This window comes from Cynocephalus volans, chromosome 3, assembly GCF_027409185.1.
Source record: "Cynocephalus volans isolate mCynVol1 chromosome 3, mCynVol1.pri, whole genome shotgun sequence".
NCBI classification, from domain to species: domain Eukaryota; kingdom Metazoa; phylum Chordata; class Mammalia; order Dermoptera; family Cynocephalidae; genus Cynocephalus; species Cynocephalus volans.
In genome coordinates, this window is record NC_084462.1 from 94,041,325 (window position 1) to 94,068,818 (window position 27,494).

The 27,494-nt window shown below is 39.8% G+C and overlaps 2 protein-coding genes across 6 annotated transcripts in view; one reads left to right on the forward strand and one right to left on the reverse strand.

The window, feature by feature from the left end:
* TP53BP1 (tumor protein p53 binding protein 1) overlaps positions 1 to 25,370 on the forward strand; it is a 65,794-nt gene extending 40,424 nt beyond the window's left edge. For all 3 annotated transcript variants that reach the window (XM_063091745.1, XM_063091747.1, XM_063091746.1), the window contains 12 exons: positions 2,967 to 3,447; positions 7,753 to 7,905; positions 12,394 to 12,665; positions 13,350 to 13,499; positions 13,799 to 14,229; positions 16,771 to 16,962; positions 17,358 to 17,573; positions 19,351 to 19,566; positions 23,092 to 23,186; positions 23,727 to 23,926; positions 24,475 to 24,620; positions 25,014 to 25,370. In XM_063091745.1, the coding sequence (XP_062947815.1) occupies positions 2,967 to 3,447; positions 7,753 to 7,905; positions 12,394 to 12,665; positions 13,350 to 13,499; positions 13,799 to 14,229; positions 16,771 to 16,962; positions 17,358 to 17,573; positions 19,351 to 19,566; positions 23,092 to 23,186; positions 23,727 to 23,926; positions 24,475 to 24,620; positions 25,014 to 25,201 (2,740 nt within the window). In that variant the 3' untranslated portion in view covers positions 25,202 to 25,370. The remainder of the gene's footprint in view (positions 1 to 2,966; positions 3,448 to 7,752; positions 7,906 to 12,393; positions 12,666 to 13,349; positions 13,500 to 13,798; positions 14,230 to 16,770; positions 16,963 to 17,357; positions 17,574 to 19,350; positions 19,567 to 23,091; positions 23,187 to 23,726; positions 23,927 to 24,474; positions 24,621 to 25,013) is intronic.
* TUBGCP4 (tubulin gamma complex component 4) overlaps positions 23,321 to 27,494 on the reverse strand; it is a 45,709-nt gene continuing 41,535 nt past the window's right edge. The window contains exons 18-19 of one of the 3 annotated variants that reach the window (XR_010022992.1): positions 27,027 to 27,153; positions 23,905 to 23,995 (exon numbers count right to left, since the gene is read on the reverse strand). Coding sequence is in view for 2 of the 3 variants with exons in the window: in XM_063091748.1 (XP_062947818.1) it covers positions 23,947 to 23,995 (49 nt within the window). In the remaining variant the exon portion in view is untranslated. Of the gene's footprint in view, positions 27,154 to 27,494 lie in introns of all 3 variants that reach the window. The other 2 variants (XM_063091748.1, XM_063091749.1) reach the window with 2 other exon arrangements.

Here is a 27,494-nt window from a genome sequence, read left to right on the forward strand (position 1 = left end):
TCTAAATCTAGCATATAGTATGATCAGAGTAGAATTGTGTAGCTGGAACCAATGGAGAAAGAGAGATGTGGCACTTCTTATAATTTATTGGATTTCTCTTGCTTAAGCTCTTTTCTGGTGCTGAAAATTCCTTCTTTATTGTTTCTTGGGATGTTAATATACATCTTTATGGTAGGTTTTCCTTTATATGTTTAGTTGCTTTATATGTATAGGATTTATGAACTTGGTAGGAGTGGGGCAACACTTTTTGCAATATAGTATATGTTGCAATTAAGGCTTTAAGTTTTTTTTTTTTTGGCCTACTATTCTGTGTTGATCTTAATCAGCAAATCTTGTCAACAAAAACAATATATAAATGAACTATAATATTACTATAAAATTACTATAATACTAACATTAATCATTTGACCAATGCTAGCATGAGATTGATAAATACTAAAATTTGCTAATGTTGCAGAGAGACACCTTTGGTCTTTAGAGAGAAGAATTCTCGTTAACTCTGGAAGGGGGGAAAAAAAGTGCAACCTAATATTTCTCTCTCTCTCTCTCTCTCTCTCTCTCTCTCTCTTTTTGACAGCTGGCCGGTACAGTGATCAAACCCTTGACATTGGTGCCCTATCAGCACCATGCTATAGTCAACTGAGCTAACCAGCCGGCCCTTAAATAAGTCCAAAATAAAACAACTGTGGTTAGAAGTAAATTCCATTCAGAAGTTCTACCCTGTATAAACAGCTCTGGGGGTGTCTTAGTCTAACAAACTGCCATAGACTGGGTGGCTTATAAACAACAGAAATTTATTTCTCACAGTTTTTGAGGCTGGAAAGTCCTAGCTCAGAACACTGGCAGATTTAGTGTCTGATGAGGGCCTGCTTCCTGGTTCATAGACAGCTGTTCTCACATGCTGGATGAGGGCAAGGGAGTTCTTTGAGGTTTCTTTAATAAGGGCACTAACCCTATTCGTAAGGGCTCTGCCTTCATGACCTAATCACTTCTTAAAAGTCCTGTCTCTAATACCATCACTTTGGGGGTTAGGATTTAACTTATGAGTTTTGTTGGGGGCACAAACAGTCTATAGCATGACGTAAAATGTGTGAGTTTGTTTAAGGGTGGGAAACAGTGGTAATTGAATTCTTGAAATTATCGAGTCCTGCCCCATTTGGCTTTTGACTCACTTTCATTGTTACTCAGCCATTGATATGTTAGATGTCTTGAAGATTCAAACATGAATATTCAGTTCATATGGAAGGTCAGTTGAGTTTCTGATTGCTTTGTGTTATGCAGCTAATATTGATTGACCATCTGCTGTGCTCAGTACTTGACATATATGGTTATAAACCTCGTAAGAAGTAGGAGCTACTCATGTGTTTCCTGGTGACTGTGTTCTCATCTCTTCTTCATTGGACCATATGTCCTCATTCAGTTGAGTTTCCTGAGAGATAGGACATATGTGCGTGCACTAAGCTTTTCTTGGCTAGAACTCCATTCAAAATCCCCCTTTGATCTCTTGTTCTGGTAAGCTGAGCTAAACAATGTAGAAACCTCAGAAACTTCTTTTCTTCTTCAAGATCTAGAGCAGAGCAAGCTGTAAAGAGCTCTTCATGCTTCCTTTACTCTGTTTACTCAGGCAAGACCAGCTCCTAAGGATGAGTACTTCTCCCAAATAGGAGACAGCCCTACTTTTCTCTGGGCAAATACTTTAAGCGACATATGACATGGTTTCTAGGCCCCTTATCATCCTTGATGTTATCTTCTGGGTGTATCTCAGTTTATGCCTTGTAAAATTTGACACCCAAAACTGAAACAAGTATTCCAGCTGTGGTCTTAGCATGGTTAATTAAGAATGGATTCCTTTTACCTTTATTCTAGTTACACATATAATGTAGCCTAAAAATGCGTTGGTTTGTGTTATTTAATCTGCTAGTAGATTTTTTACAGTTAATTGTTTCAAAGGACATTAATTCTTTTGTTTGAAGTACATGTATTAAGCACCTATTTTATATTAAGTATATTAGGTTTTTTAAATATAATGATGAATAAGACATGAGAGTTGAGTTTTTATGTAACCTGCTGATTTGGAGTTAGTCTGGGCCTTTTTATTCTGGAGAATTGTTAAGGTCAAGAAAGCCCCTAGTCATCTCAGAAACTATGTATCTGGTTTATAGGAGAAATTTAGCAAATGCTTGTGGGATAAATGAACAAATTACTGACACCCAAATGGGAAGACTAATGAAAAGAAACGGGCTGTATCTTGATAACTGTCTTTGAGGAACCAAGTCATTCTGAAATCTTTAGCTATATAAATTCCACTATAGCTAGCAAAACTAGAATCTCACCTACAACTTTATCCTTTACAGATAGGATTTCTTTTCCTAAAATTATTGGTCAGGAGGGGATGAATAGTATCTAAAATGCTAGGAGTCAGTTAAGAAATGTTAGAAACATTATCTTTTTCTTATTTCTTAATAAATTTATTTTACTTTTTTTTTTTTTTTTTTTTTTTGGTGGTTGGCTGGTATGGGGATTTGAACCTTCGACCTTGGTGTTATCAGCACCATGCTCTCCCAAGTGAGAGCCAGCCAGCCAGCCCCCAATGTTATCTTTTACGAAGTGGATCTCTAAGCTGCCTTTTATTGTCTGTAACTTAAGTAATGGCTTTACATCTTTTTGTGTATTTTACTTTCTTGTGTCAAGTTTCAGAGTTCATAGCTAGTGAGGGGAAGAAATTTTATTACTATTTTATCATCATGGTGGAATAGTACTATCAACCGTTCTTTTTTCACAGAAGTGAAATTGTGATGAAAGGCTTCACAAGGTGATATCTCAGCCACTTTAATTTCTCCCTTCCTACATTTCTCAAATTGTCAAAATATGGTTTCCCCTTGCCACTGTCAAAACACACACACGCGTGCACGTGCTCGTACACTCTTGATTACTTGACATGGTTTTTTTATATGTTTCATTTTCAGGGGGGACTTGCTCCATTTTCCAAGTACTCAAGAAGAGGAGAAAGAAAAATTGGAGGATGACCAAAAGATCAGGCAGAGTCAACAGGCTATGAAGCCCATTAGTCCTGTCAAGGACCCTGCTTCCCCTGCCTCCCAACAGATGGCCACACAGAGATCATCCAGTCCTCAAAGAGAAGTGATGGAGACAGATGTGCTAGAAGGCCAGAAAGAACGACAGAATACCAGTCAAGAAAAACCTAGTAAGGCCTTGATAGAAAGGCCCAGCCAAAATAACATAGGTATCCAGACCATTGAGCATTCCCTGTGGGTTCCACAAACAGTTTCAGCAGCAACTCAGACTGTAAAGAACGTGTGTGAGCAGGGGACCAGTACATTGGACCAGAACTCTGGAAAACAAGATGCAATAGTTCAGACTGAGAAGGGGAGTGGTGAGAAACCAGTCAGTGCTCCTGGGGATGATACAGAGTCGCTCCATAGCCAGGTGAGAGAACATATCAGGGTGCTTTGGAAGCCCTGTTTTTGACTGTCTGGATTCTCAGAGAATTTAACTTGTGGCACTTCTACCTAATGATTACTCTTTATAGCCTTGCACAGAACATTGGTTAAAAGACTAACAGTTTATCCAGAATAGAGATAGGGTAAGTGAAAATTGTGGGTAGCTATAGCCAACGGATAGTCTTTTAGGAAAAATGGAGTAGTGCTAGAGTTTGTCAAATAGGTTTTTTTTTTTTTTTTTTTTAAAGATGACCGGTAAGGGGATCTCAACCCTTGGCTTGGTGTTGTCAGCACCACGCTCAGCCAGTGAGCTAACCGGCCATCCCTATGTAGGATCCGAACCCGTGGCCTTGGTGTTATCAGCACCGCACTCTACCGAGTGAGCCACGGGCCGGCCCGTCAAATAGGTTTTTACTGGCAAAAAAAAAAAAAAGCCAGGAATACCATCTGGGTTCTGTAGTATTCTTCTACATTTAGTCTTTTCCTTCTGCCATCATTTTTCATCCTCTTTTCTAACCACCAGAGCTAAATATCTCTCCTTTTAGTCTAATTCATCATGGTTTCCAGGAACTCAGAGAGTAGGAAGTAAAGGAGGAAAGAAGAGCATGGAGGATAGTGTATCATGGTATTAGAAACAGAACAGTAAAGGAATAGAGAGAGATGGGGAAAAGTGCCCAGGTGACCAGGTACTGCAGAAGAGAGGCTAAGAATAGAGATAATGGGAGAAAAAGTATTGGGGCTGGTGAAAGCAAGGCTGGAGGAAGAATAGATTTCTGGGAATAGAGTAGAGAAATGTAGTACTAGTAAGAATTGAGTAGGTAAGAGAATAACAAGTGGTGGTAGAAATGTATGTGCTAACAAGTAAGTGGAAGTTCACAAAATTTTATCAGATGGCTATAGGATCCTTGGCAGGGAAATTGGAAATTACTGATAGTGGTTAAATTTCCTTCTTAGTTGCTGTGGTAGATCATCTTCATTTGGGATCTGCCTAGGAAATCTTCACTAGTAATGTGCCTGTCATTCTGATTGTCCAAGTTGTTTGTTTTGTAAAAATACACCTATGGTGTATCAGCTTTGTGCTTAAGACAGTCCATCCCCATGAGTTTGGTATTACTATTCCCATTTCACAGGTAAAGCAACCAAGCTGAAGAGAGGTTAAATAACTTGCCCAAGATTTTGCCATCAGTAGGTGGCAGAACTGGAATTTGAACTCAGCATATCTGATTTTAGAATTGGTATTCTTTTCACCATGCTATGTTGCTTTTCTGTTTTTTAATCATGGTCCATGTAGTGTTTTGCTGTTTATCTGTGCCTCTCCAGGAAGTCCAAAATTCTGTTGAAATTTGCCTTTTATAGTAACACAGTCTCAGAGACCTTATCAGCTCTTACAGATTCAAAACCCTTTTGGATTCAGGGGCCATAGTATGTTAAACCCCATTTTAGTTCTGTTTATTTTCATGTTTAAAGTATTTGTATTCTGCCACATAATTTGGTTTCTCTGCCTTTGTAGAAAGAGTTAGACTTGATCTTAAAGATAGCAATCATGGGAGAGCCACTAGATTTTATTTTCCTTTATCTTCTCCTATTCTCCCTCTGTAAAATGGGGAAATAATCTCTGCTCTTATCTCATTATGATGATAGGAGGCAGTGAGCCAGAGTGGTAGGGTCCAGGCTTTGGAGTCAGACTATCAGGATATTGTGAACAGTAAATGAGATAAGGCATGCAAAAGTGCTTAGCCCTGAGCCTGGCACGTAGTAAATGCTTTGTATATGTTGGCTGCTACTACCTGTTGATTATTATTGTTATAATTACCACTACTGCAATCATACTGCAGTCACTACTGATACTATACTACTACTGTATCATACAGAGTGGAATAATATACTTAAGAGCTAGTAACTCCTGCTAAGAAAAGAAAGGTGCTAGAAAAATATAGATGTTAGGTGGGTAAAGAGTTTTATTTGGGAAAGATGAAAAAGTTCTGAAGATAGATGGTGGTGATTGTTGTACAACAGTGGGAAAGTACTTAATGCCACAGAACTGTATACTTAAAAAGGGTCAATTTTTATGTTATGTAGATTTTATCACAATAAAAAAAATGTAGATGGTTTATAGAATAACAGAAATTGGAATTGTTGTGCCATTTTTTGAAGAATGGTTGGAAAATGAGAAAGGCTGTATGGAGGTTTTCCAAGTGTCAGCGCTATTTTTATCCCCTGCAGTATAGGTCAGTGCTGGTATATATAGGTCAATGCTCAGGCCAGTGCTAGTAGAGGCAGCCTACTTTGACATTCCTTAAATTTATGTGCCAAGTGGGTGTGGAACCATGTTTTCTATGAAGGGAAAATGTGGTTTTATTTTCATTTTATTTTCTTCCCTTAATAATGATAAGATCCTCAAGGTATCTTTATAGAGACCTCTTTTCAGAGGACTATTTGAAGAGAGTAAGCATAGCTTTTTTTTTTTGTCTATCCCCTTTCCCTTTTCTCCTGTCTTATTCTGTCAGACATGATTAAGTGTCTCTCTTGAAGTGATCGTTTATATGGCTGATATAATCAGAAGAATACAGGGAAGCAGCGTGGCCACATTTTGGAGATATGTAAAGCACTGAAACCTCTTAGGCCCCTGTGATGCAGAGACTGGCTCTCTCTGTAGTGGGGAATAGTCAGACTGTATGTTCAGGCAGGAAGTCCAGGTGTCATGGTTCAGATGTCTGGGCACCCCGATGATTGGGGTGTGACAGACTTATGCTCTGATCATTATTTATTAACCAGAGTTGTATATATAGAAATATTTTAAGGAATTGGTAAGTAAATTTTTGTGATTTTATTTCATTTATGTCTATTCACATAATTTATATATCTCCATTTTAGCAGATATTTCACCACTAAAGATTTAAGTAAATTTAGGTAAATTACTACCATGTTGTCAAGAAAAATGAAGAATTAACATTATTGCAGTGGTATGTATAATTCTTTTTAAAAACTTGGTTACTTTGATACTGAATGGTGAAAGTAAAATCAGCCTACTACAGGGGAAATAAAGTGGGAAACAAAAGTGTGAATTTCCCCCTGAGAATTGCAGAGCCAATGGGGTGGTGGTAGGGAAAGTGAGGGTGTAGATAAATCTGATATAAATGTTATGAGTGTAGCATATGTTCTTGGCTATAGTAGGTCCTAGGTAATAAAGGCTGAGGGCTCAAAGAAACTGATGATTACAGGTAATAAATAGGGTTTTAAGATCTAATTTGCTATTAAATCATCTTTTAAAAATTATCCGGATCTGACTAAAGCATGAACCCTGTGGGGTTCTCTATAAATAGAAAATAATGAACAAGAGATAATGAACCCTGGTGCTATTTTTGTTAACCCAGTTATTTGTTTGAATAGTGGTCTTCTTTCTTTGTTGTGTTTCTGGAAATCAGAGATACTGAGTTTGAATTTTTTCAGAAGTATTGAATGAATTACACCTGTCTTGAATTTTCCAGCAGATATTTGTCTAGTATAATACCTGGCACCCATAAGTTCCATCAATGTTTGCTTAATATTTTTGAATGAAAGAGGTTCAGTCTCCCTAAATAATGCTATGTAACAGTCATCATAGAAATGTAGGGTCTTATTTAAACTAACTGATTATTGTTTATAGTAGAACTAGATACAAAATCTTAATTTGCTAATGTTTTCTGTTTTCTGGACACTAGGCTCAACTCTTTAGCCATTATCTATTTTTTGGAATAGATTAAATATGTTATATTTAATTCTAGGAGAAATCACTGTATCTTGTTCCAGGTATAAATAAACTGGTTTTTACTTACTAATTCAGGAAAAACAGATTGCGCTGAGATTAACAAGTATGTCATTCTGGTTTTATGTAAAGGACTAAAGAATGCCTTCCTTTAATCTAAAAAGCTGTTGCAAGTGTAAACTTGTATACTAATTGACAAATCAGCATCAAAATCAGAAGGATTACAATCTAAAAATAATGACCCCTTTTAGGGGTCAAAGGTTTACCTATGTATCTCTAGATATTAGTGCTCTTAGATGTTATGACCTATTTCTGTCTAAATCAAAATCATTTTAGGTCAGGCTTATACAAACACCTCCTAGCCTCTGGCTATACAGCTAATCCATCACTGGTCTTATCTGTACGTGAATAGAAAACAAAATTACTAGAAAATTCCAACACTAGATCCATGGAACCTCTGAATAATGGTTATTATGAAGAAGTTGATTTGTGATTTTGACACTTTACAGTGAGAGCTGTGGTTGTGTTCTGTATCTTCTGTCATAGGGGGAAGAAGAGTTTGATATGCCTCAACCTCCACATGGCCATGTCTTGCATCGCCACATGAGAACAATCCGTGAAGTGCGCACACTTGTTACTCGTGTCATCACAGATGTATATTATGTGGATGGAACAGAAGTAGAAAGAAAAGTAACTGAGGTAATACATACCCTGGGTTTTGTCTGGCAAGTTTGTTTCTGTGTAAAAATTACCTTGACTCTCCACCCATCCCCCCTTTCCTGTGCAAATAGCTAATAAAACTTGGTTTTCTTTTATCTTTTTATTAGAAAGGATGTAAGATTTGGGTTGGAAATGAGAGGCCCTTCATTCTAAGTCTTCCTCAACCATGGGCTTACTGTTTGGCTTTCAGTTAGTTATTTAACCAGTCCCATCATACTTTTCCTTTTCTGTAAAGAACAGATTGATAAATCTCCGTAAATCACTCTCATGTATAAATATAGAGATTTTATGTTATTATTTTAAATCCTTGGAAACTCAAATGAAGTTTAGAACTTCCTATTTAGCTGCATGTGTTTCCTCACTGTTTCTCATTGTTTTCTCATGTATTTTCATGTCTGCTCATTGTGTTCTTTCCTGGTCTCCATTTGTTATGTGGTCATGGACCTGTTGGTAAGAGATGCACCTTTATTTTTTAGTGGAATTCATCATACACTCATTTGCGATGTTAGCATAGTATTGGCATTTATTGACTATTTGTTATATTGGATAGCATGATATGCTGACTTTGTTTAGATCCAATACTGGCTGAGATTAGACAGATTTTCTAGAATTGAAGGTCTGAGACCTTTGTTGGTACATATGTTAAAATCAAGGAACCATTTTATTAACTGATAACAAACTGCTATTTTCTTCCTTCACCCAGATAATTTAATTCTGCCTGCTAGTCATGTAGGAATTTGTGTTCCAGGAGAATTAAACTCTGGTATATAGTTTTATTAAATAGAGCATATTATTATTGTTCAATAATGGCTATTGTGGTCCTCATGTCACATAACATTTGACATTAGTTAGAGAAATTATTATTTATTCTTTGTTTACCAAATCTCAGAAATATTTCTTTTAAAATATTGATTCATTCTTCATTTAAAAATGTTTTATAAACATTTTTGTACGTGGAATTTTTTTCATGTTATTACTATTTTTGAAAAATTATGAATTTTAACAGCTTTATAGAAAAACAGTTTGCCTTCATGAAAAATTTTTGTAATATTATAGTTCACATTGAACTCTGTGCTAGTTATACTAAGGTGTTATACATATTACTTCATTTAATATTTTATATGGTGCTTTCTAAAGTAAATTTTGGAAATAGCAAGCCTGTTAGTCTGAGGGGGAAAAGAGTTCCATGGTCATAAATAAATTTGAGAAACACCAAATGCTGTTAAACCCCACCACCACTACCACCACCATGAAAATTCACATATTACCACATTAAAGGTTCTAAGAAGTCCTCTAGTGAAGAAAGATACCTATTTTATTCTGTTTAACCCAGCACTTCCCAAACTTATTTCACCATTGAACATTTTTAAAAGTAATACTTATTATATACCTATGAAACATAGCTTAAGAAACATTACCATAATTAAATAAAATAATAATAGTGACTAACATTTATTCAACAGCATGTGCCAGGCATTATCCTAAGGACTTTAGTAAATTAACTTATTTAATCCTTACAACTGTGCTATCAGGTAGATGTGGTTATTATTCCTGTTTTGCAAATGAAGAAATACAAGCATAGCAAATTAAAATAACCTGCCTAAAGTTACACAGCTAATAAACAGAGGAAATAGAATTCAACTCAAGCAGTCTGGTTCTGGAGCTTGCAGTTCTAACAGCTACTTTATGCTGCCTCTCAAGAACAAAAGTGAGATGTGCCAAAAGGCAGGCATATATCATAGTAGTTCAGAGGAGGAAGAAACTCATCTGAAGGGAATTTTGATAGTCTTTTTGGATGAGGATTTCCACATTTAAGTTGGACATTAATGGTTTCAGATATTGGGAGATAAGGGGAAAGGGCTTGGTGAGCAGAGGCACAGAGGCAGAAAGCAAAGAGCATATTGGTGGGCAGCACATACAAAGATGTGTGGGGGTGTGAAGGTAGACAAGTTGAGGCCAGAGAACTCTGAGAAATACCCCTAAGCATAAAGCTATATGTTCCGGAAAGGAGAAGAAACAATGATGAAGAACGTTTCCTTCCCTTTATCTCTTGTAGCCCTTGTTTCTTTTGTTATCTTTTAAAGATTTTATTCATTTATTTACCAGCAACTTCTTTAGGTTTTACTATGTTCCTAGCACTGTGGCAGACACTGGGCCTATGAAGATTAAAAACAATGTCCGTGTTCTCTAGGAGCGTACAGTTAACATGCAACAAGTACAGAGCTTGCTGACTGCTGTAGTAGAAGTGTGGAAGGATGTGCTAGAAAGAAGGGATGGAGTCTACAAGCCTACTTGAAGGAGGCTTTACAGAGACGTAGTGCTCAAAAGATGTGGCACATGACACTGAGGGATAGAGCAGGCAGAATGAAAAGCAGACAGCATGAGAAGCTTGATAAATATTTCAAAGCTCAATATGATAAGAATGCATAGGGTAAGGAAGGTGAGAGAGGCTACTGCTGAGGTTGGTAAGGGCCCAGAGCATAAAGGGTTTTGGATACCATAGAAAAGAGTTTAGATTTTTATCTTGTGTGTGATGGGAGCCTTTAAAGAATCTTGGGGAAAGGAGTAACATGCTCAGATTTGCATGTTGGAAAGGTCAGATTGGCCGCAATGTGACAAGGGATTGCAGTGGGTTGAGATTAGAGGCATAGTTCAGGCAAGAGGTAATGAGTGTCAAGTAAGGACAGTGGCAGTAGGGGTTGAGAGGAAAGAAATAGTTGCAAGAAATATATAGAAGGTAAAATTGATAGACTGGTGTATTCCTGAATGTGGGAATTCAGGAAGAGGCAAGAATCTAATAAGATTCCTGGGCAGCTGGATAGATGGTGGTACCATATACTGAGATAGAGAATATAAATAGGATACCGGTTTGAGAGAGAAGATTGAGTCAATTGAGATTCATCGAATAAATATTTACTGAGGGCTTTGTTTGTGGCAGGCACTGTGCTAGATTTTGGGACTATATCCAGGGAAGAAGATGGTTAAGGTCTCTGTCTTAATGTTGCCTATAGGGAAGACACATAGGAAAACAAGTAAAGAAATACATTAAAAAGATCATAACCAGCTAACTTTGAGCCTGGGCCTAAGTCATTAAAAGATCAGCAGCCTTCGACTACTGGACAGTTGCAAAGGGAGGTATGGCTGGCTACTGCTCTTTGGGCCTGCTCTCCAACAGAGACCAGCCTGGAGTCCTAGCCCCCTAGGTAGTCCTTTCTCCTACACATTTTCTGTTTGAGAGAGGAGATTGACTTAAATTCTGGGCTCATGACACCTGCTTTAGTCAAGTGACCTTGGCAGATTGTGCTAACTTGGACCCAGCTAGAGCTGAATGGTAGGAGACAGTGATTAGAGAGTGGTATGTTTGTGATCAAGATTGGAAGTGGTACAGTTACCGGTAATGACGCTGGAGATTAATGGTGGTAATTAGATTAGGAAATTTGGGAGTTGCTGGATGGGTTATCTCATGGATGTAAGCCATTGAGAATGACAAAAGGTAGGGATGGGGTGGGGAGGGAGGTTATGAACCAGGAGTTTAGGTCTTCATGCATGAGTGAGAGCGGTTGGTGGATAACAACAAGGGAAGCGGAAAGGCTAGTTTAAGAGAATGGTAAATAGAGATTTGTTAGGAGCAGGAGATAGGGAAATAGCAATGGTCTGCAAATGGCAATGGGGAGCAAGGAGGTCTCTCACCTCAAAACTATTGAATGGAGGATAGGTTAAAAGAAACCAGCCTCTGCTAGAGAGAACTGCAGGGGATGTGAGATGCACTGGAGATATCCAGGATTCATTCATCGAAGGCAAGGAAATGGAAAGAGACCTGTGAGATAAAGCCAGACATTCTTGGGGTCTGAAGATGCTGAAAACTCATATATTGTGATTACCACCTTTTTTGGTCTTCATTTTTCCAAATGGTAATGCCATTTTTAGTGTTTTTGCCTACAGTTTTATGTCTCCTTGATCACTTATTGAAAGGTAATATAGAATAACTAGTGTCAAAAAACATGTAATGCTACTCACTGTTAATCAAGTACCTAGAAGGGCTCCTAACCACTTATTTTCTCCTCTAACCTACCTATCTCCTTACCTCCTGTCTCCTAGGTTAGAATCCTTGCTGGCAGCCAGAGGTTGTGGACTTGTCCAATAAAAAGATAATTTAAGATAGTTTAACTTAGCTCAGTAAAGAGATTTCTTTCTCTGCAATCTAGTATCACTTTATTTTTTATTGAGATAAAACATATTCCCAGTAGAATGAACAGATGTTAAATGTTCAGTTCAGTGGCTTTTGATAATTTTATGTAACCACTGCTCAAAAGAGATATAGAACATTTCCGTTATTCCAGAAAGTTCTGTGCTGATTTCCACCTTTCTGAATTGACATTTCTTGCCATCTCTAGGATTTTCCATCTGTCATGTTAGCATTATTTTATTGTGGCTTCTTTAGATTCTGTATTCATTTCTTCCTTGCAGGAGACTGAAGAGCCAATTGTAGAGTGTCAGGAGTGTGAAACTGAAGTCTCCCCTTCACAGACTGGGGGCTCCTCGGGTGACCTGGGAGATATCAGCTCCTTCTCCTCCAAGGCATCCAGCTTACACCACACGTCAAGTGGGACAAGTCTCTCAGCCATGCACAGCAGTGGCAGCTCAGGGAGAGGAGCCGGATCACTCAAAGGGAAAGCCAGCGGGACAGAACCCGCAGATTTTGCCTTACCCAGCTCCCGAGGAGGCCCAGGAAAACTGAGGTGCAGACAGGGTCTCCAGAGAGAGAGAGCCACAACAGGGGCAGGGTTGCTGACATTTTAATATCACAGGAAAAGGGGAGTAATGGGAAATCTCCCATCTTTGATCTAGGATAAATTAACTCCTTTTCCTCACCATTTGTTCTTCTATTTTGGGTTTGCTTGGGAGGGAGGATGGAACCCTGTGGCAGGTGACTTCATTGGCAAAGCCCCTGAGAAGAATGTAGAAAAACTGGCAAGGGGACTTTGGGACTGATGGGCACATGCTCCTACCATTCCTATATTCTGCAGCCTACACATGTTTTGGTTGGGAGTACAGGAAGTTTGAGGTAGTGACCCCAACTTGATGCATCCCCTAGGTTTTTTTCATCTCCTGCAGGTGTCCATAGTCTGAAGTAGAGAAGGCGGGAAGAAATGGGTGTGCTGTTTTTGAGGGCAGCAGTAGGAACCTTTATCAGGAGGGAATAGACTTACATAGACAAGGATGTCCTTTACCTGTTATCCTACACTCCCCACTCCCTGGTTGAGATTTTGATGGGGGGGTGTGTGAACCAGCTTCCTACTGAAAGGGTCAGTAGGAAGACCCAGCACATGTAGGCCTGGCATGTAGTCTGAGGGCCAAGGGGAGATTGTGAAGAAATGATCCAGTAGCAGGTGCAATCAGACTAACTTGTCTTCATTCTCTAGTCCTAGAAAAGGGGTCAGTCAGACAGGGGCGCCAGTGTGTGAGGAGGATGGTGATGCAGGCCTTGGCATCAGACAGGGAGGGAAGGCTCCAATCACGCCTCGTGGGCGCGGGCGAAGGGGCCGCCCGCCTTCTCGGACCACTGGAACCAGGTACCCGGGTAGTGTGAGATATACTTAGTCTATGACTTGTTCAGGAAAAAAAGGGAGTAGAGAAAAGAGAGGGGAGTAGAAGTATGTGGGGTTTCAGGAGGGAGAAAAGGGTCCCACACTGACTGGGGTGTGGGCAGGGATCAGAGTGAGGTCACTGAGACACCAGGCTCATGCCTGTGATGGGGTTATCAAAGAATGGGCTGAAGAGACCCATGGACAAAAGGAGTGGGAAAATTGGTAGTTATGTACTTCTGTCTTCTTATTCTCACTGCTTTCTCCTATCTCTTATCTTTCTTTAGAGAAGCAGCTGTGCCTGGCCCCTTGGGCATAGAGGACATTTCACCCAGCATGTCGCCAGATGATAAATCCTTTACCCGTATTGTGCCCCGAGTGCCAGACTCTGCCAGACGAGCAGACATGGTTCCTGGTGCTTTGCGTCGTAGTGACTCTCCAGAAATTCCTTTTCAGGCTCCTGCTGGCACCTCTGATGGCTTAGATCCCTCCTCTTCAGGGAACAGCTTTGTAGGGCTCCGTGTTGTAGCCAAGTGGTCATCCAATGGCTATTTTTACTCTGGGAAAATCACTCGAGATGTTGGAGCTGGAAAATATAAATTGCTCTTTGATGATGGGTACGAGTGTGATGTGCTGGGCAAAGACATTCTCTTGTGTGACCCCATCCCGCTGGATACAGAAGTGACAGCCCTCTCGGAGGATGAGTATTTCAGTGCAGGTAATAAGAGAAGTAGAGTCTGTAGAGATATACTGTGCCCTGTGGAAATACTCTGTTCTGTCAGTAATTACCAAGATATTTACCTCAGCCCGATTAATTTTAGGGGGTCTCTAAAGTCAGAAATTCCATTCCTACATCACTGGTTACTGATGCCACTTGCTTTTTTGGTTGGTTGTTCATTTGATGCTTACTTGTTTTTCAATAAACTTCTTATTTTGGAATAGTTTTAGATTTTCAGAAAATTTGCAGAGTACAGAGTACTGCTTGTACTAAGAGTTCCTGTATACCCTTTACCCAGCTTTCTCTAATATTAACATCTTACATTAGCATAGTACATTTTTCAAAACCAAGAAACCAACCTTGGTTCATTACTATTAACAAAACTCCAGGCATTATTTGGATTTCATCAGCTTTTCCATAATGTCCTTTTCTGTTCCAGGGTCCATTCCAGGATACCATATTGCATTTAGTCGTCATGTGTCCTTTGGTCCCCTCTGATTTGTGGCAATCTCAGTCTTGTTTTTCATGACCTTGACAATTTTGAGGAGTACTGGTCAGGTATTTTGTAGAATGTCCCTCAGTTTAGGTTTGTTCAGTGTTTTCTCATTAAACTGGAGTTACGGGTTTTTTAAAAGAATGCCACAGAGGTGAAGTACCCTTTTCATCTTATCATGTGGAGGCTGGGTGTGATGTGTGTAACACCCACATGACACATACTACATGATTACGCTGGTGTTAGCTGTATCTCTCCACTTTTAAGTTAGTGTTTTTCTCTTTCCATACTCTGTTCTTTAACCACTGAATTATGTGAACTACTGACTTTGATGGGAGCCTGGTGGGTGAGTGTGGCAGATATATTGAGATATTTTTGCTTAAAAGGACGTTGTTAGTGCTGCGTTTGTATGCCTGCACACCTGCCACTTATTCTCTGGTTTGAAGAATGGTGCTTTTTTATTTTTATTTTTGAAATAGCTAGTATTGGTGATGGTCAGGGATTTGTGTTTGTTATTACTATTTCATGTGCTAGTTCTTTGAATATATTGTCTCCTTTCTATGAACTAATTTGAAGATAACTATTTGTTTGTCATTTAAAAACATCCTTTGTGGGGATTTTTTTGAACATGAAGTGGGATACAATTGGCAAAAAAGCCTTTCGATTGAAGTCTCTCCAGGCTCTCTTGTATTTGGAATCCTCTGAGTAGTTGCTGTTTGCCCCTTTGTTTCATTGTTAAATGAGCCATTTTATTTTCTAGTTCTGGATAACACTTTTAGGTAATGTGCCATCAGTTAAGTAGCACATGGATTGGGGTTTTTTATGACCTATGACTCACAGTTTTCGTGTGTCAAATGTATTAGTTTCTCTTTCAGGTATAAAGCCATTCTTGGAGGCCCACACTGGCTCTTTTAAAACAAAGATAGATAATTCTGTATGCAAAGTGAATCATGACATCAAGGGGTGGAGATTCTGTGTCCATTTATTGAGGCTATCTACTACTATCAACATTAGACTGCTTCTAGTTCTAGTAGCTCTTCATTAGTGTGAAGTGTATTGTTGGCTTTGGGCTTCTTTATGCTTTTGAGGTAGTCTTTGTGATTTAGTTTAGTGATTTAAGCTAGGAGATAAGCAAGGGGCAAGAGTGATTCTGTGGCATAGATAAGGAGAGAACTGAGGCCTGCCTTCTCCTGTATGTTGTTTTCCTTGGTCGGGTTGGCTCTGGATTTCTTTTAGCCCTTCATTCAAGCATGGGCTAATGGGAGAGAACAAATGGACCCTTCCATTCATAGGAATGAGATAGTGTTCAGAGTAATGTCTTGTTTTTATATTATACATGTGTTGTGTGTGTTTGTCCTCTAAATTGTTTATTGGTTGGTACAGGGGAAGGAGTGTCCTCTTTCACAGGATTGAAAACAGGTCTTGCCCAGGATCACAAAGCCTGGTGTAGCAGGATTAGAACCAGGCCAGGTCTACTGAATTGTAGCCCAGTTTCCCTGTACATCCCACATTGTATTCCTTCTAAACTAAAGGACTTATCTTCAGGTTCTGAATCAGAGCAAGAGCAGGAAGTAGATAATAGGGAGGGAAGATTAGGCTTTTTCCTTTCTATGTTCTATATCTCTAGTCTGATTTTGCTGCACAACAGATACAAACACACACACACATGCTCTCTCTCAGAATAGTGTCATTTTTTACCTACAGCTTAACTAAAGACCTGTCACTCAGCCTCCAAAGAAACCAAGAAGGAAGAGTTTAGTAAGTTATAATAGGACCATTAGGAAACCACATGCCATTTCACTTCAGGGGAACCATTTGAACCACTAACAATCCGTAAAGGCTGGCTTTGGATTATGTCCAGAAATTTACTTTGTTCTAATCCCAGAGTAGTAGTTACATATATTCTAAGTGTTGTTACTGTTTGGGACTGACAACCAGAATTTTGTTAAGTCCTAACTTCAGGGGTCTCTGAATTCCCTGAGGCCCTTGTAAGATGGTGCTATGCAGCCTTAAACAACAGCAAGCTTCTTTTGGTTTTTTCTCCCCAGGAGTGGTGAAAGGGCATAGGAAGGAGTCTGGGGAATTGTACTACAGCATTGAAAAAGAAGGCCAAAGGAAGTGGTATAAGCGAATGGCTGTCATTCTGTCCTTGGAGCAAGGAAACAGACTGAGAGAGCAGTATGGGCTTGGCCCATATGAAGCAATAACTCCCCTCACAAAGGCAGCAGATATCAGCTTGGGTAAGAATTTTGCTTCCTGAACAACTGCGTTTGCGTCCCTGCTCTGCCTACGGTTGGAGGAGTGGTTTCTGGAGCAATCAGTAATGTTTCCCTAACTCTTATTTTACCTATATGTGGCTTCTCAGATGGTGGTGAGCTGTCATTTTCTAGTGTTACTGCCTTATCTGTTTCCTTCCCAGTACCAAATAGTAAGTCCTTAAGGTTTTTCTGGCCTCCCCAGTTCTATAGGGGACCAATGGAACAGAAAATATGATGGCCTTAAAAAGAGGCTTCCTGCCCCCGTGGGAAGTGGCGGAAAGGGCACTGTGGTATCTAAATCAGACTTTGCCCAGCTTCTTGGAGTTCAGGGCCTCAGATAATGGGATTTGACCAACCTTTGGCGTATCCTACTGTAGATAATTTGGTGGAAGGGAAGCGAAAACGACGCAGTAACATCAGCTCCCCAGCCACCCCCACTGCCTCCAGCAGCAGCAGCACAACCCCTACCCGTAAGATCACAGAAAGTCCTCGTGCCTCCATGGGCGTTCTCTCAGGCAAAAGAAAACTTGTCACTTCTGAAGAGGAACGGTCTCCCGCCAAGCGAGGCCGCAAGTCTGCTGCTGTGAAACCTGGTGAGTGCTCCCTCAGACCTCATTCTCCCTCCAGACTACAGCAGAATGCGGGGTCACCTGCTGTAAAGATGGAGCCTAATATGTGGCAACGGCTCCTTTGTCCTGGCTACAAAGTTGGGGTCCAGTACAAGCCCACAGGTGGTAGTCAGAGGCAGCTTACTATATTCTCCTAACCTCCGTCCTCTCAGCAGCCAGTAGGGGTACATAGGAGGCCAGGTCTTGATCACAAACATTAGTTGTCTTCGTGCGGGTTCTAGGAGGGAGGGAAGAAGTATTAAATTTTAAGCAGATTCAAAGTAGGTGAAATTTGTCTTAGATCTCTTCCTTTGCCTGCATCATCTTCTGCTTCCTGGAAACTCTGTTCCCCTCTCCCTTGTGCTCAGGATTCTCTGGCTTTCTCAAACTTCCTATAAAAAGGTTGTACCTCAGCCTGTACCTCCCCTTTTCCCACTTTCCCTCAAACAACCCCTTTCCAGTCCCTGATGTTTGATATTAAGAGAGGAGTTCAATCCATCTATTGTTTATTAAGTCTCTGCTATGACCCAGACAATGCGGCTGTGGGTTCTGCAGATACAGAAGTAAAGCCCTCAGTCTCTGCCCTGATGGTACTCTCTCGGGCTAACAAACTGATGAAATTCCATTGGTTGGTACATTGTCCTGGCACCAGAGCTCCTTTTGTTTCCTGTGTATTTGAGTTGTGTCATCTCCTTATCTGCCCAACATCGTTGCTATGTTTCAGGGTATTTAAAAACAATAGCTAACTTTTATTGAATATTTACTGTGTGAGGCATGGAACTAAGTTCCTCATACATATTACCTCTTATATAATTCCTGTGAAGTATAGGTGCTAAAATATGTTTTCTAGTTGAAGAATCTGAGGCACAGAAAAGTTGGTTAACTTTCCTAAGGGGACAGAGCAAGCTTAGGATTCAAACTCAGTCAGTCAAGACTTCGAAGTCCAGCCTCATATGTGTATTACATCATATTGCCTCTGAGACTGTTGTCTTGCTGCTGGTTTTATTTTAGGGAGGCATGCATGACGTGTCTGTCATCTTAGCCTCCTAACGAACCTGCGATTCAGTTTCTCCAAGTCAGGTATGTTTTCTTCTTGAGGACTTGTTGGGGCACTCCTAGCATGGGTGTTCTGGGAGTCTAGGACTGGCTGGTTCACTTACCTACCCAAGTATTGGAAACTGGGAAAGTTGAAGCAGGCTGTGTTGACGTGGCTCCACCTATGTGTAAAAATACTTTATTACCAAGTATTCTCTGTGCCACTCTGGTGAGGGTCAGAGATGGGGTGGGAGGATCTGCTGGGGACATTTCTTGGTAATAAAAAAGTGTTTTGTTTTGTTTTTTAAGGCTGCTTCAAAATTTCACATACCCTGGGGGAAATCAGAGCACTGGGCAGAGAAAGTGGGCTGAAGATTTCCAAACACTTTTCACACTCACCTACTCTTTGAATTAGAACCACCTCACTCTTCAGATGACCTCAGAAGTATTTGGTTTGCCTATATAAAAACAATACTAGTTGATTTTCATTAATGAAAACTATACATTGTCATGACTCTAAAATTTAAATATATAAATTTGTCTTCATTGTAAATTTGGTCCTAGGTTGTTGGCTATTTAGAATGGTTGGCCATAGCAGTGGTCTTTGTTCATAGCTCAGAAAAGTTCATCAGAACATTGCCTAGCCATCAGATCATGCTTGGTCCTAGGGCCTATGCTCAGGCAATGGTCTGTATCCCTCTAGTAACTGTGCCTCTGTCCTTCCCAGGTGCGGTGGGAGCAGGAGAGTTTGTGAGCCCCTGTGAGAGTGGGGACAACACAGGTGAACCCTCTGTCCTGGAAGAGCAGAGAGGGCCTTTGCCCCTCAACAAGACGTTGTTTCTGGGCTATGCCTTTCTCCTCACCATGGCCACAACCAGTGACAAATTGGCCAGCCGCTCCAAACTGCCAGATGGTCCTACGGGAAGCAGTGAGGAAGAGGAGGGTAAGGCCCTAGGAAGTCCTGGGGGCTCTGCCATATGTGGAGGAGACAGAGCAAGTGCAACTGGGATCTTGGTCAGGGAAGTGAATATTGATTTGTACCCTGCTTCTTGGTTTGTAAACTGTTTTCATAAAATTCTTCTCAGTGAGTGTTTCCTCAAAATCCTGTGAGGCAGATAGGAGATAGATGTTATCCATTTTACAGATGAGGAAATAAGCTTGGAGAAGTTAAATAACTGCTTCTTGTCCACAGTAATGGCAGACTTGGGACTAGAACACCATGTTCAGTTTACCATACTACAACTGTCGTAGTCAATCAGGTTTCTAAATGCCCTGCCATCTCTCCCATTTGTCTTTCTAGGGGCAACTGCCAGAGCAAACCCACATAGAGGGTGAGAGTTCATTCTCTTGAGGTCTGAGTGTAAGATTGGGAATGTGAGGTTTCCAGTGCCCCGGGGTTATTAGAAAGAAACCACTTCTAGGCCTTTTCAACTCTCTTCAACCTTACACTAAATCTATATATTGCATTTCTGTGTTGTCTGTTACTTAGTGTTTGAGTGAAAGCTGCAGTGGGGAAAGGTAAAAATTATTTCAACAATCTGAAAAGTGTGATATAGGAGAGAGATTGAGAAGATACAAATGTATACACTATAATATGATTGACAGTAGTATCCAAATGTGTCCATCAAGGCTAAAGGTCCAGATGGAATTTTGTTCTCCCAACTGGAGATCAAATTAGGGAATGTGGTTGTCATTAAATAGCGCCACTGAAGGTACGTAATGATTGGAAATTTCGGATGTGTGGATAATGCTTTCCTAATTAACCAGAACTATATATCTCACCAATTTCAGTCATGTACAAGGACATGGGAAGAGTGATTAGGGAGTTGCAATTAAGGTTTATGCTATTTGGAAGGTGCATAAAGAGTTGTGAGTAGAGAGGCTCTGACGGGGGGAGTTAGGCTGTGGGAACAGGTATAGTGTGTGTGTGTGGGATTTCAAGGTTAAGTGTATACAAAGCCTACTTTGTCAAACAGAATTCACATAGGTACAATGGGAGATAAATAGGGTATGTGAGGAGTATCCTAGCCAAGAATTTAGTTTTACTTTGATCATAAACAATTGGGAGTCCCTTGATGATTCTTCATAGAGGTATGTCATGGCATTAAAACAATGTTCATGGTCTTGTGTGCCTTTTGCATTTACAATGTTGTTGGACTCTATTCTTTATTCTCTTAACAAACTCCTAGCTCTTCCCTAAGCCAGGATCTCACAAAGCAGCTCTATAGATGTTTTATATCTTGCATGGTCCAGCGGAGTCAAGAAAGCTGACTTTGGTATGAGGTGCAGGCCGTCCAGTTCCTTAAAAATCTATGTGCCTGTGTGAGACCTAATAAACTCTACTCACAAAAATTAAACTAGGGGTAATTTGGATAGTTTTTTTTAAAGGAGTCTCTAGGTTTCTGGTAGAAATTGTGGTTAATGGTGAATGTGTCTGCTTTATGTTGGCTTCTTCATCCTTGGGCACTGCCTCAACAGCATCAGAATTATTGATATTTTTGGCATATGAGAATATTTAGGAGTTTGTCAATCTCAAGAAGGCTGAAAACATTTATATTAAAACAATCCTCTGCAGAATTAGTTTTCAACTATGTGATACGAGTTACAGATAAATGGGAATTCTTAGATGCCAGTTTATAATAGGAGCTTAGTAAAATATTTAAATCCATCTTATGAGACATATTTATTAATGAGTTAAGAATATGGCACCCAGTCTTGTTAGGTGGCCACACCATCAGACACAAGGATTGACTCTGGAGTTGGAATTCATTTAGTACATCAATCCTTGATTTAGAGGTAGAGTTAATAACCTGTTCATTTTAGCCTCTGGTTAAGTAGGGCAATCATATCTCAATAGTAAAGAAAACTGAATCCAAATTATTTGAGAAAAAGTAGAAAAAAAGACTGCTTAGACAGGATAATACTTGATTATACAAATGAAAGGAAATATAATTGGGGATTAAAATCAGGACTGGAAATTGGTAAAGGGACAGGAATAGCAACTATATTGTATATTGATAAATTAAAATTAAAAAAATAAGTAAATAAAAAATCAAGACTGGAAACAGTACCAGATTAAGCAGACAGAAAATAGAAGTTTTGAGGAAAATAAAAGGACTGTGAGGGGTGTCAGCAGTGACTGTGCAGTAGAGTCTTAGTGCCGAAGATTGTGACATGATCTATTGGTATCAAAAGGATGCTATGACAAAGCTGAGAAACAGTCCTGCTGTATTCTGAGTTTCTTATAACCATTTAGAGTTTCTAGTTTGGGCTTTTATTTTGAGAAACATGTGGAAGATGTTGAATCAAGAAAAGAACAGTAAAAGTGAATAGGCTGGCCAATCAGACCTAAACAAAGATGTAGAGACCTGGGATAGGGCATCAACATTGCCTAAGCTGCTCTAGCAGGCAGGGAGGTCACCACAGGGGGAGCCATCTCTGCAAGGAGTCTGCTCTACCACATTTTACCACTGGCTATGAGGGGGGAAGGGGAATGATCCTGGCATTGAAATTTATGCATTGGGTTGGGTTTTTATTTGTGATAAAATTTCAGTTTATTAGAACTTAATTTCCCAGAACTCCTAATTAACTAAAATCTCTAATGTCTTGCTTTTCTTTTCTTTTCTTTTTTTTTTTGGATGTGTTATTTATATATGAGAGGAGCAGATGACAAGAAAACAAGCTCAAATTAGATATTTGGTCAAAAGAAGCAATTTCTAATTGCCTAGGGTCATTACAGCTTCAGCCTCATCTCTCATATCTTCTACTTGACCCTCAAGACTGTAGAGCAGTCATTGATGTTCAGTGTCCTGAGGTACTTCAAGATCATCAAAGGTAGATAGTTTTCAATAAAAAGATTGAAATAGGATTTTCTGACTAACCTTTACTTAGTTAAATTTTAAAAAGCATACTTCCTTTGAGTATTCTGGGTTATCAAGTTTTAGTATACAAAAAAAAGGCTGATGAAGTGAGAATTTGAAGCTTTATTATAAAAAAGTGCTCATCAGCTATTCTTCATCTCCACAGAAAACAGAACTAGAAAAAATGGGTTTAGTTTGCAGAAGGAAAGATTTAGAGTAGACATAAGGAGAACTTCCTGATGGTAATGGTTATTCGAATTGGAATAGTCACTTTGGGAAATGGTTATGTGTCCATCCCTATGAACAGTTCCATGACTCAGTCTTAGTGCAGGAACCTTTGATGTTTTTAGTTCTAGGACCTACCTTCATTCCTCATCTTCCCAGTCCCTCCTGCTCTTGTCCCTTCTTTTGGCAGCATTTTGTAGGCTCAGGACAGATCTTTCTGAACCATGGGGAAGCCCTTGACCTGTCTTTGGGGACACACTGGTGTGGAGATAGCTGGGGAGTGGAAAAAGGGGCAGTTAAGAAGCAGGCATAAAGTAGCAAATAAGAAAACCAACTTGGTAATTATTGATTATCTTGGTTATTATTATTTTTTTTATATATAGAATTTTTAGAAATTCCTCCTTTCAACAAGCAGTACACAGAATCCCAGCTTCGAGCAGGAGCTGGCTATATCCTCGAAGATTTCAATGAAGCCCAGGTGAGGAGTTTCTTTGTGTAGCTTCCCAGAGTGGCAATAAGAACCTATTTGCTGTACTGAGAAGAAGCCTGAGAAGGGATGGGGAGGTCAGATAAACTAGCCAGAGATTTCAAGAACTGGGAAACTGCCAAAAGTATTGTTGCATGAAATAGAATTTTTATTGTGTACAAAGAAAAGAAGTTAGAACCTTGGGCAAATGGCTGTTCTGTTGCTGGGACAGAAACAGATTGAAATTTTTGTTTAGTAGAAATCCCTATTAGTGTTGATGATTCTCAGCCTGAAAGGCTGAGTCCATGGGTTTTGGTTACCCTTTGAGGATTTAGGCCTTCAAAAAGCTGCAGGTGAGACAGGGAGAATGTCTAGGGAAGGCAATTGGGCCTTTCAGTGAGAAAAGCGGCCCTGGGTAGAAAAAGATTAAATCACATTTTGGAGAGTATTCGGAAGTCTTCAGATCTTGCTCTCCATGGCTCATTTAGGGCTGCTTTTGAAGAGCTTTCCATAGAAGTCACAGACCCATTGTCTCTGTTCTTTTTCTTCCAGTGTAACACAGCCTACCAGTGTCTCCTAATCGCGGATCAGCATTGTCGAACCCGGAAGTACTTCTTGTGCCTTGCCAGTGGGATTCCTTGTGTGTCTCATGTCTGGGTCCATGACAGTTGCCATGCCAACCAGCTCCAGAACTACCGTAATTATCTGTTGCCAGCTGGGTACAGCCTCGAGGAGCAAAGAATTCTGGATTGGTGAGTATTTGAGAGCCCATTTAGAGTTGTACAGATAAGAAGACAGCAAGCTTTTTTAGGGAGGAGAATCTAGGTGAAAGAATAAAATGTTTTTAGAAGCTGGAATGTCTGTAGGATAAATTGCAGTATTTGAGTGGGTTTGAAATGATTTCAGTAGTTCATCTAGGTTATTTCCATAGGATATATTGGCTAGGAATCTTTTGAAAATGTGTGAGGATTTGTAGGTATGTTCAATATTCTCAACCTGTAAGGTTAGTGAAATGTTTTAAGCAAGTATTAAAATGTATAGGCTCAGGAATATGATTTGGACTGTTCCCAGCCCCAGGACAAACATAGTAATCAGAAGGGTAGGATCAGAAGGCCAGGATCTCAGAGAATGTATATCATTCACAGAAAGAGGGAAGGTTTATGGTGCCCTAATACAGGGCTTAAGTTTTGAAAGCATTCAGATGTACATGAGTCCCATTGCAGAAGGGCTATTTATTGGATATTTGTCATGCTAAGGTCCCTTCCAATTCCAAAGGGCTGTGTCTCTGACTCCTTCATAGGCAACCTCGTGAAAACCCTTTCCAGAATCTGAAGGTACTCTTGGTATCAGACCAGCAGCAGAACTTCCTGGAGCTCTGGTCTGAGATCCTCATGACTGGGGGGGCAGCCTCCGTGAAGCAGCACCATTCAAGTGCCCATAACAAAGGTACCTGGAAAGTGTGTGTGTGTTGTTATTGTTCCAAGAACATCCTTAGGTCCATAGTTGTTAGGCCTTGTGGTCTCAGTCCTGACAGATGGACTTTATCTCCATTTCTAAGAGAAGTACTACTTTGAAGAGGTGAGTCAACATAAGCGAAGAACTGGGTTATTCATGCTTCTGCTGGTTTGCAGTGATATATTTGTTAAACATTTCTACAAGGTCAACATATAGTGATTATAACTTTTTACTTTTGGTCATGATCAGTAGCACTGTGTTTGACATAATCGGGTTTTAGTTTGGGCAGAGTGGGATGTATTGGCTAGAAGGGCACATCTGTCTTTTTAATGGAGGGCTAAATTGAGTGTCCTTTCCTTGTTCACTTTCCCCGGCTCCTTGCAGATATTGCTTTAGGAGTATTTGACGTGGTGGTGACAGACCCCTCATGCCCAGCCTCGGTGCTGAAGTGTGCTGAAGCATTGCAGCTGCCTGTGGTGTCACAAGAGTGGGTGATACAGTGCCTCATTGTTGGGGAGAGAATTGGATTCAAGCAGCATCCAAAATATAAACATGATTATGTTTCTCACTAAAGATACTTGGTCTTACTGGTTTTATTCCCTACTATTGTGGAGATTGTGTTTTAATCGGGTTTTAAATGTGTCTTGTGCGTAACTGGATTCCTTGCATGGATCTTGTATATAGTTTTATTTGCTGGACTTTTATGATAAAATAAATGTTGAATCTCTTTGGTTGTAGTAACTGGGATTTCTTCATCTGTTTCTTTGAGCTTAATCTCAGAACAAATGAGACAAATTATACCTTCTCTGAGGTTTTCCATAGGCTTGTTCACTTTAGGACAGCTAGCCAAGGAAAAGAAGAATAAACTTTTCTTCTGTGACATTATCGTCAAAAGGTTATCCCCGGCTGTCTAAAATGCTACACATCCAAAAACTCAATTTTAAAGTAGGTGAGGGCCAAGATTAAATAGCTGTGCCAAAAAATTGAGTGGAACTGGGCATATGTCTAAGTTTCCTGACAGGTTAAGATGTCTCTTTCTCTTTAGAGCTGAGCTCACTAACAGCTGACCTGTGGGTACTCCTCCACTCTTAGAGCTAAAAGGGATAAGGAACCATTTGCTAGGAATGGGCAGTGACCATGAGCTTGATGGGATGACTTTTTGAAAAATAAACAAGAGAAGTACAAGTGAGAACACTTGGAAATGTTAAAAGCTCTAATCAGAGGTCCAATATTATTAGTCATTACAATTGCTAGAAGCTATTCCTTCCCCACCCTAGCATCATCTTTGTTAATGTCCTCTCATTCTCTAAAGCAGTCAACAATTTTTTTCCATAAAACTCCAAGTAGTAAAAATTTTAGGTTTTGTGGGCTATTTGGTCTGTCACAACTACTCAGATTTGCCGTGAGAGCATGAAAGCAACTGTAGACGTTACGTAAATGAATGTGTGGCTGTATTTCTATAAAACTGTATTTATAAAAACAGGCAGCAGGCCATAGTTGCCAGCCCCTGCAGCAGTGGAAGGAGTCATCTTTAGTTGACAATAGCAGGCAATAAGGTAGACAAAGTATGTGGTAAAAGATGTAGAGATGACCAGGTTCAGTGACTACAAAATGAGGCCAGAAAGCTGCATTCTTTTTCAGTTTGTAGGGGGTTATTCAATGAATATTTATTCTGGTTTACGCTGATATAAACATAATGATTACCAGAGATGGTTGGGCCATATTAGGAGAAACTCAAGTCCTGTGGTTCATCTAAGATGGGATAATTGCGCCTGCACTTTTCAGTATTTAAAATCTAGCAATCTGACCTCAATTTTTTCTTAAGGACCTTTTTAATTGGGGGGAAAAAGTACTTTAAATACATTGTTATTAGCTACAGTTGCCCTTTTACCAGTCTGAAATAATTGGAAGTTACTGACAAAATTCTTGAGATTCGTAGTTTTAAAGATCCTTAAGGGTGGGAAGTTTTCAGTCTAAAATTTCTGAAGGAGGAAAAATAATCTGTGTAGATATAAATTACTTGGTGTGGGAAAAGGAAAGGCCTGTCTTACCTGTGGCTGCCTTCCTTGGTTGTAACATCCAGCAATTGACCTATTTATAAATATAATTTTTTCGTTTATGAACCACAGAATATTTAACTTTCTGATCTATATTGTTTACTGCTATACTTCCCACAGCTTGAATAGTACCTAGATGAACATATCCAGCAAATGTTTTCAATGTAAAGGGTCAGAGCCCCTTGCATGATCAGCAGAGGGACAGGTGATGCCAAAATTTCTCCTTGGTGGGTGAGTTAAGAACCTCTCAAAGGTGAGGCAGACTCCTTCCACATGGGAATGATTTGTACCCCTGTATGTTCAATAATAGCTTCTAGGAGAAAAGGTAGAGCCCACTCACTAGGCTAGATATTCGATGAGTAGCTAGAGAATAGGATGTATGTTTTGAATCTTCTGTTACAGACTTGGGAACATCATGGGATTGACTGTTACTTCAGTTTATGAACCAGAAATTTCACATCCCGAAACTACAAAAGAAAAAAAAGTCTCATTAAATATCATGCTTTCCCAAGATTTTCTTCAAAGAAGGCAATCTGTGATCTAGATAATGTCATCTCAAAACTCAAAGTTTCTTTGACTCTTATGCTAAAATTGTGTAGAAAAAGTGTGCTTGAGGACATTTTAGAGAGAGAAGAGACAACAATAAAGTGCTTTTCTGGAATTGGAATGATACATATCTCTGAGAAGCCAACTACCACTGAATCTTACTATTAGATTAAAAAAAAAGTTTAGAGTTAAAAGGGGTGGTCTGGTCGTCCCCTCCTTTCACAGATGCAGAGGCTGGAGGCCATCAAGGCAAGGTGCCTAA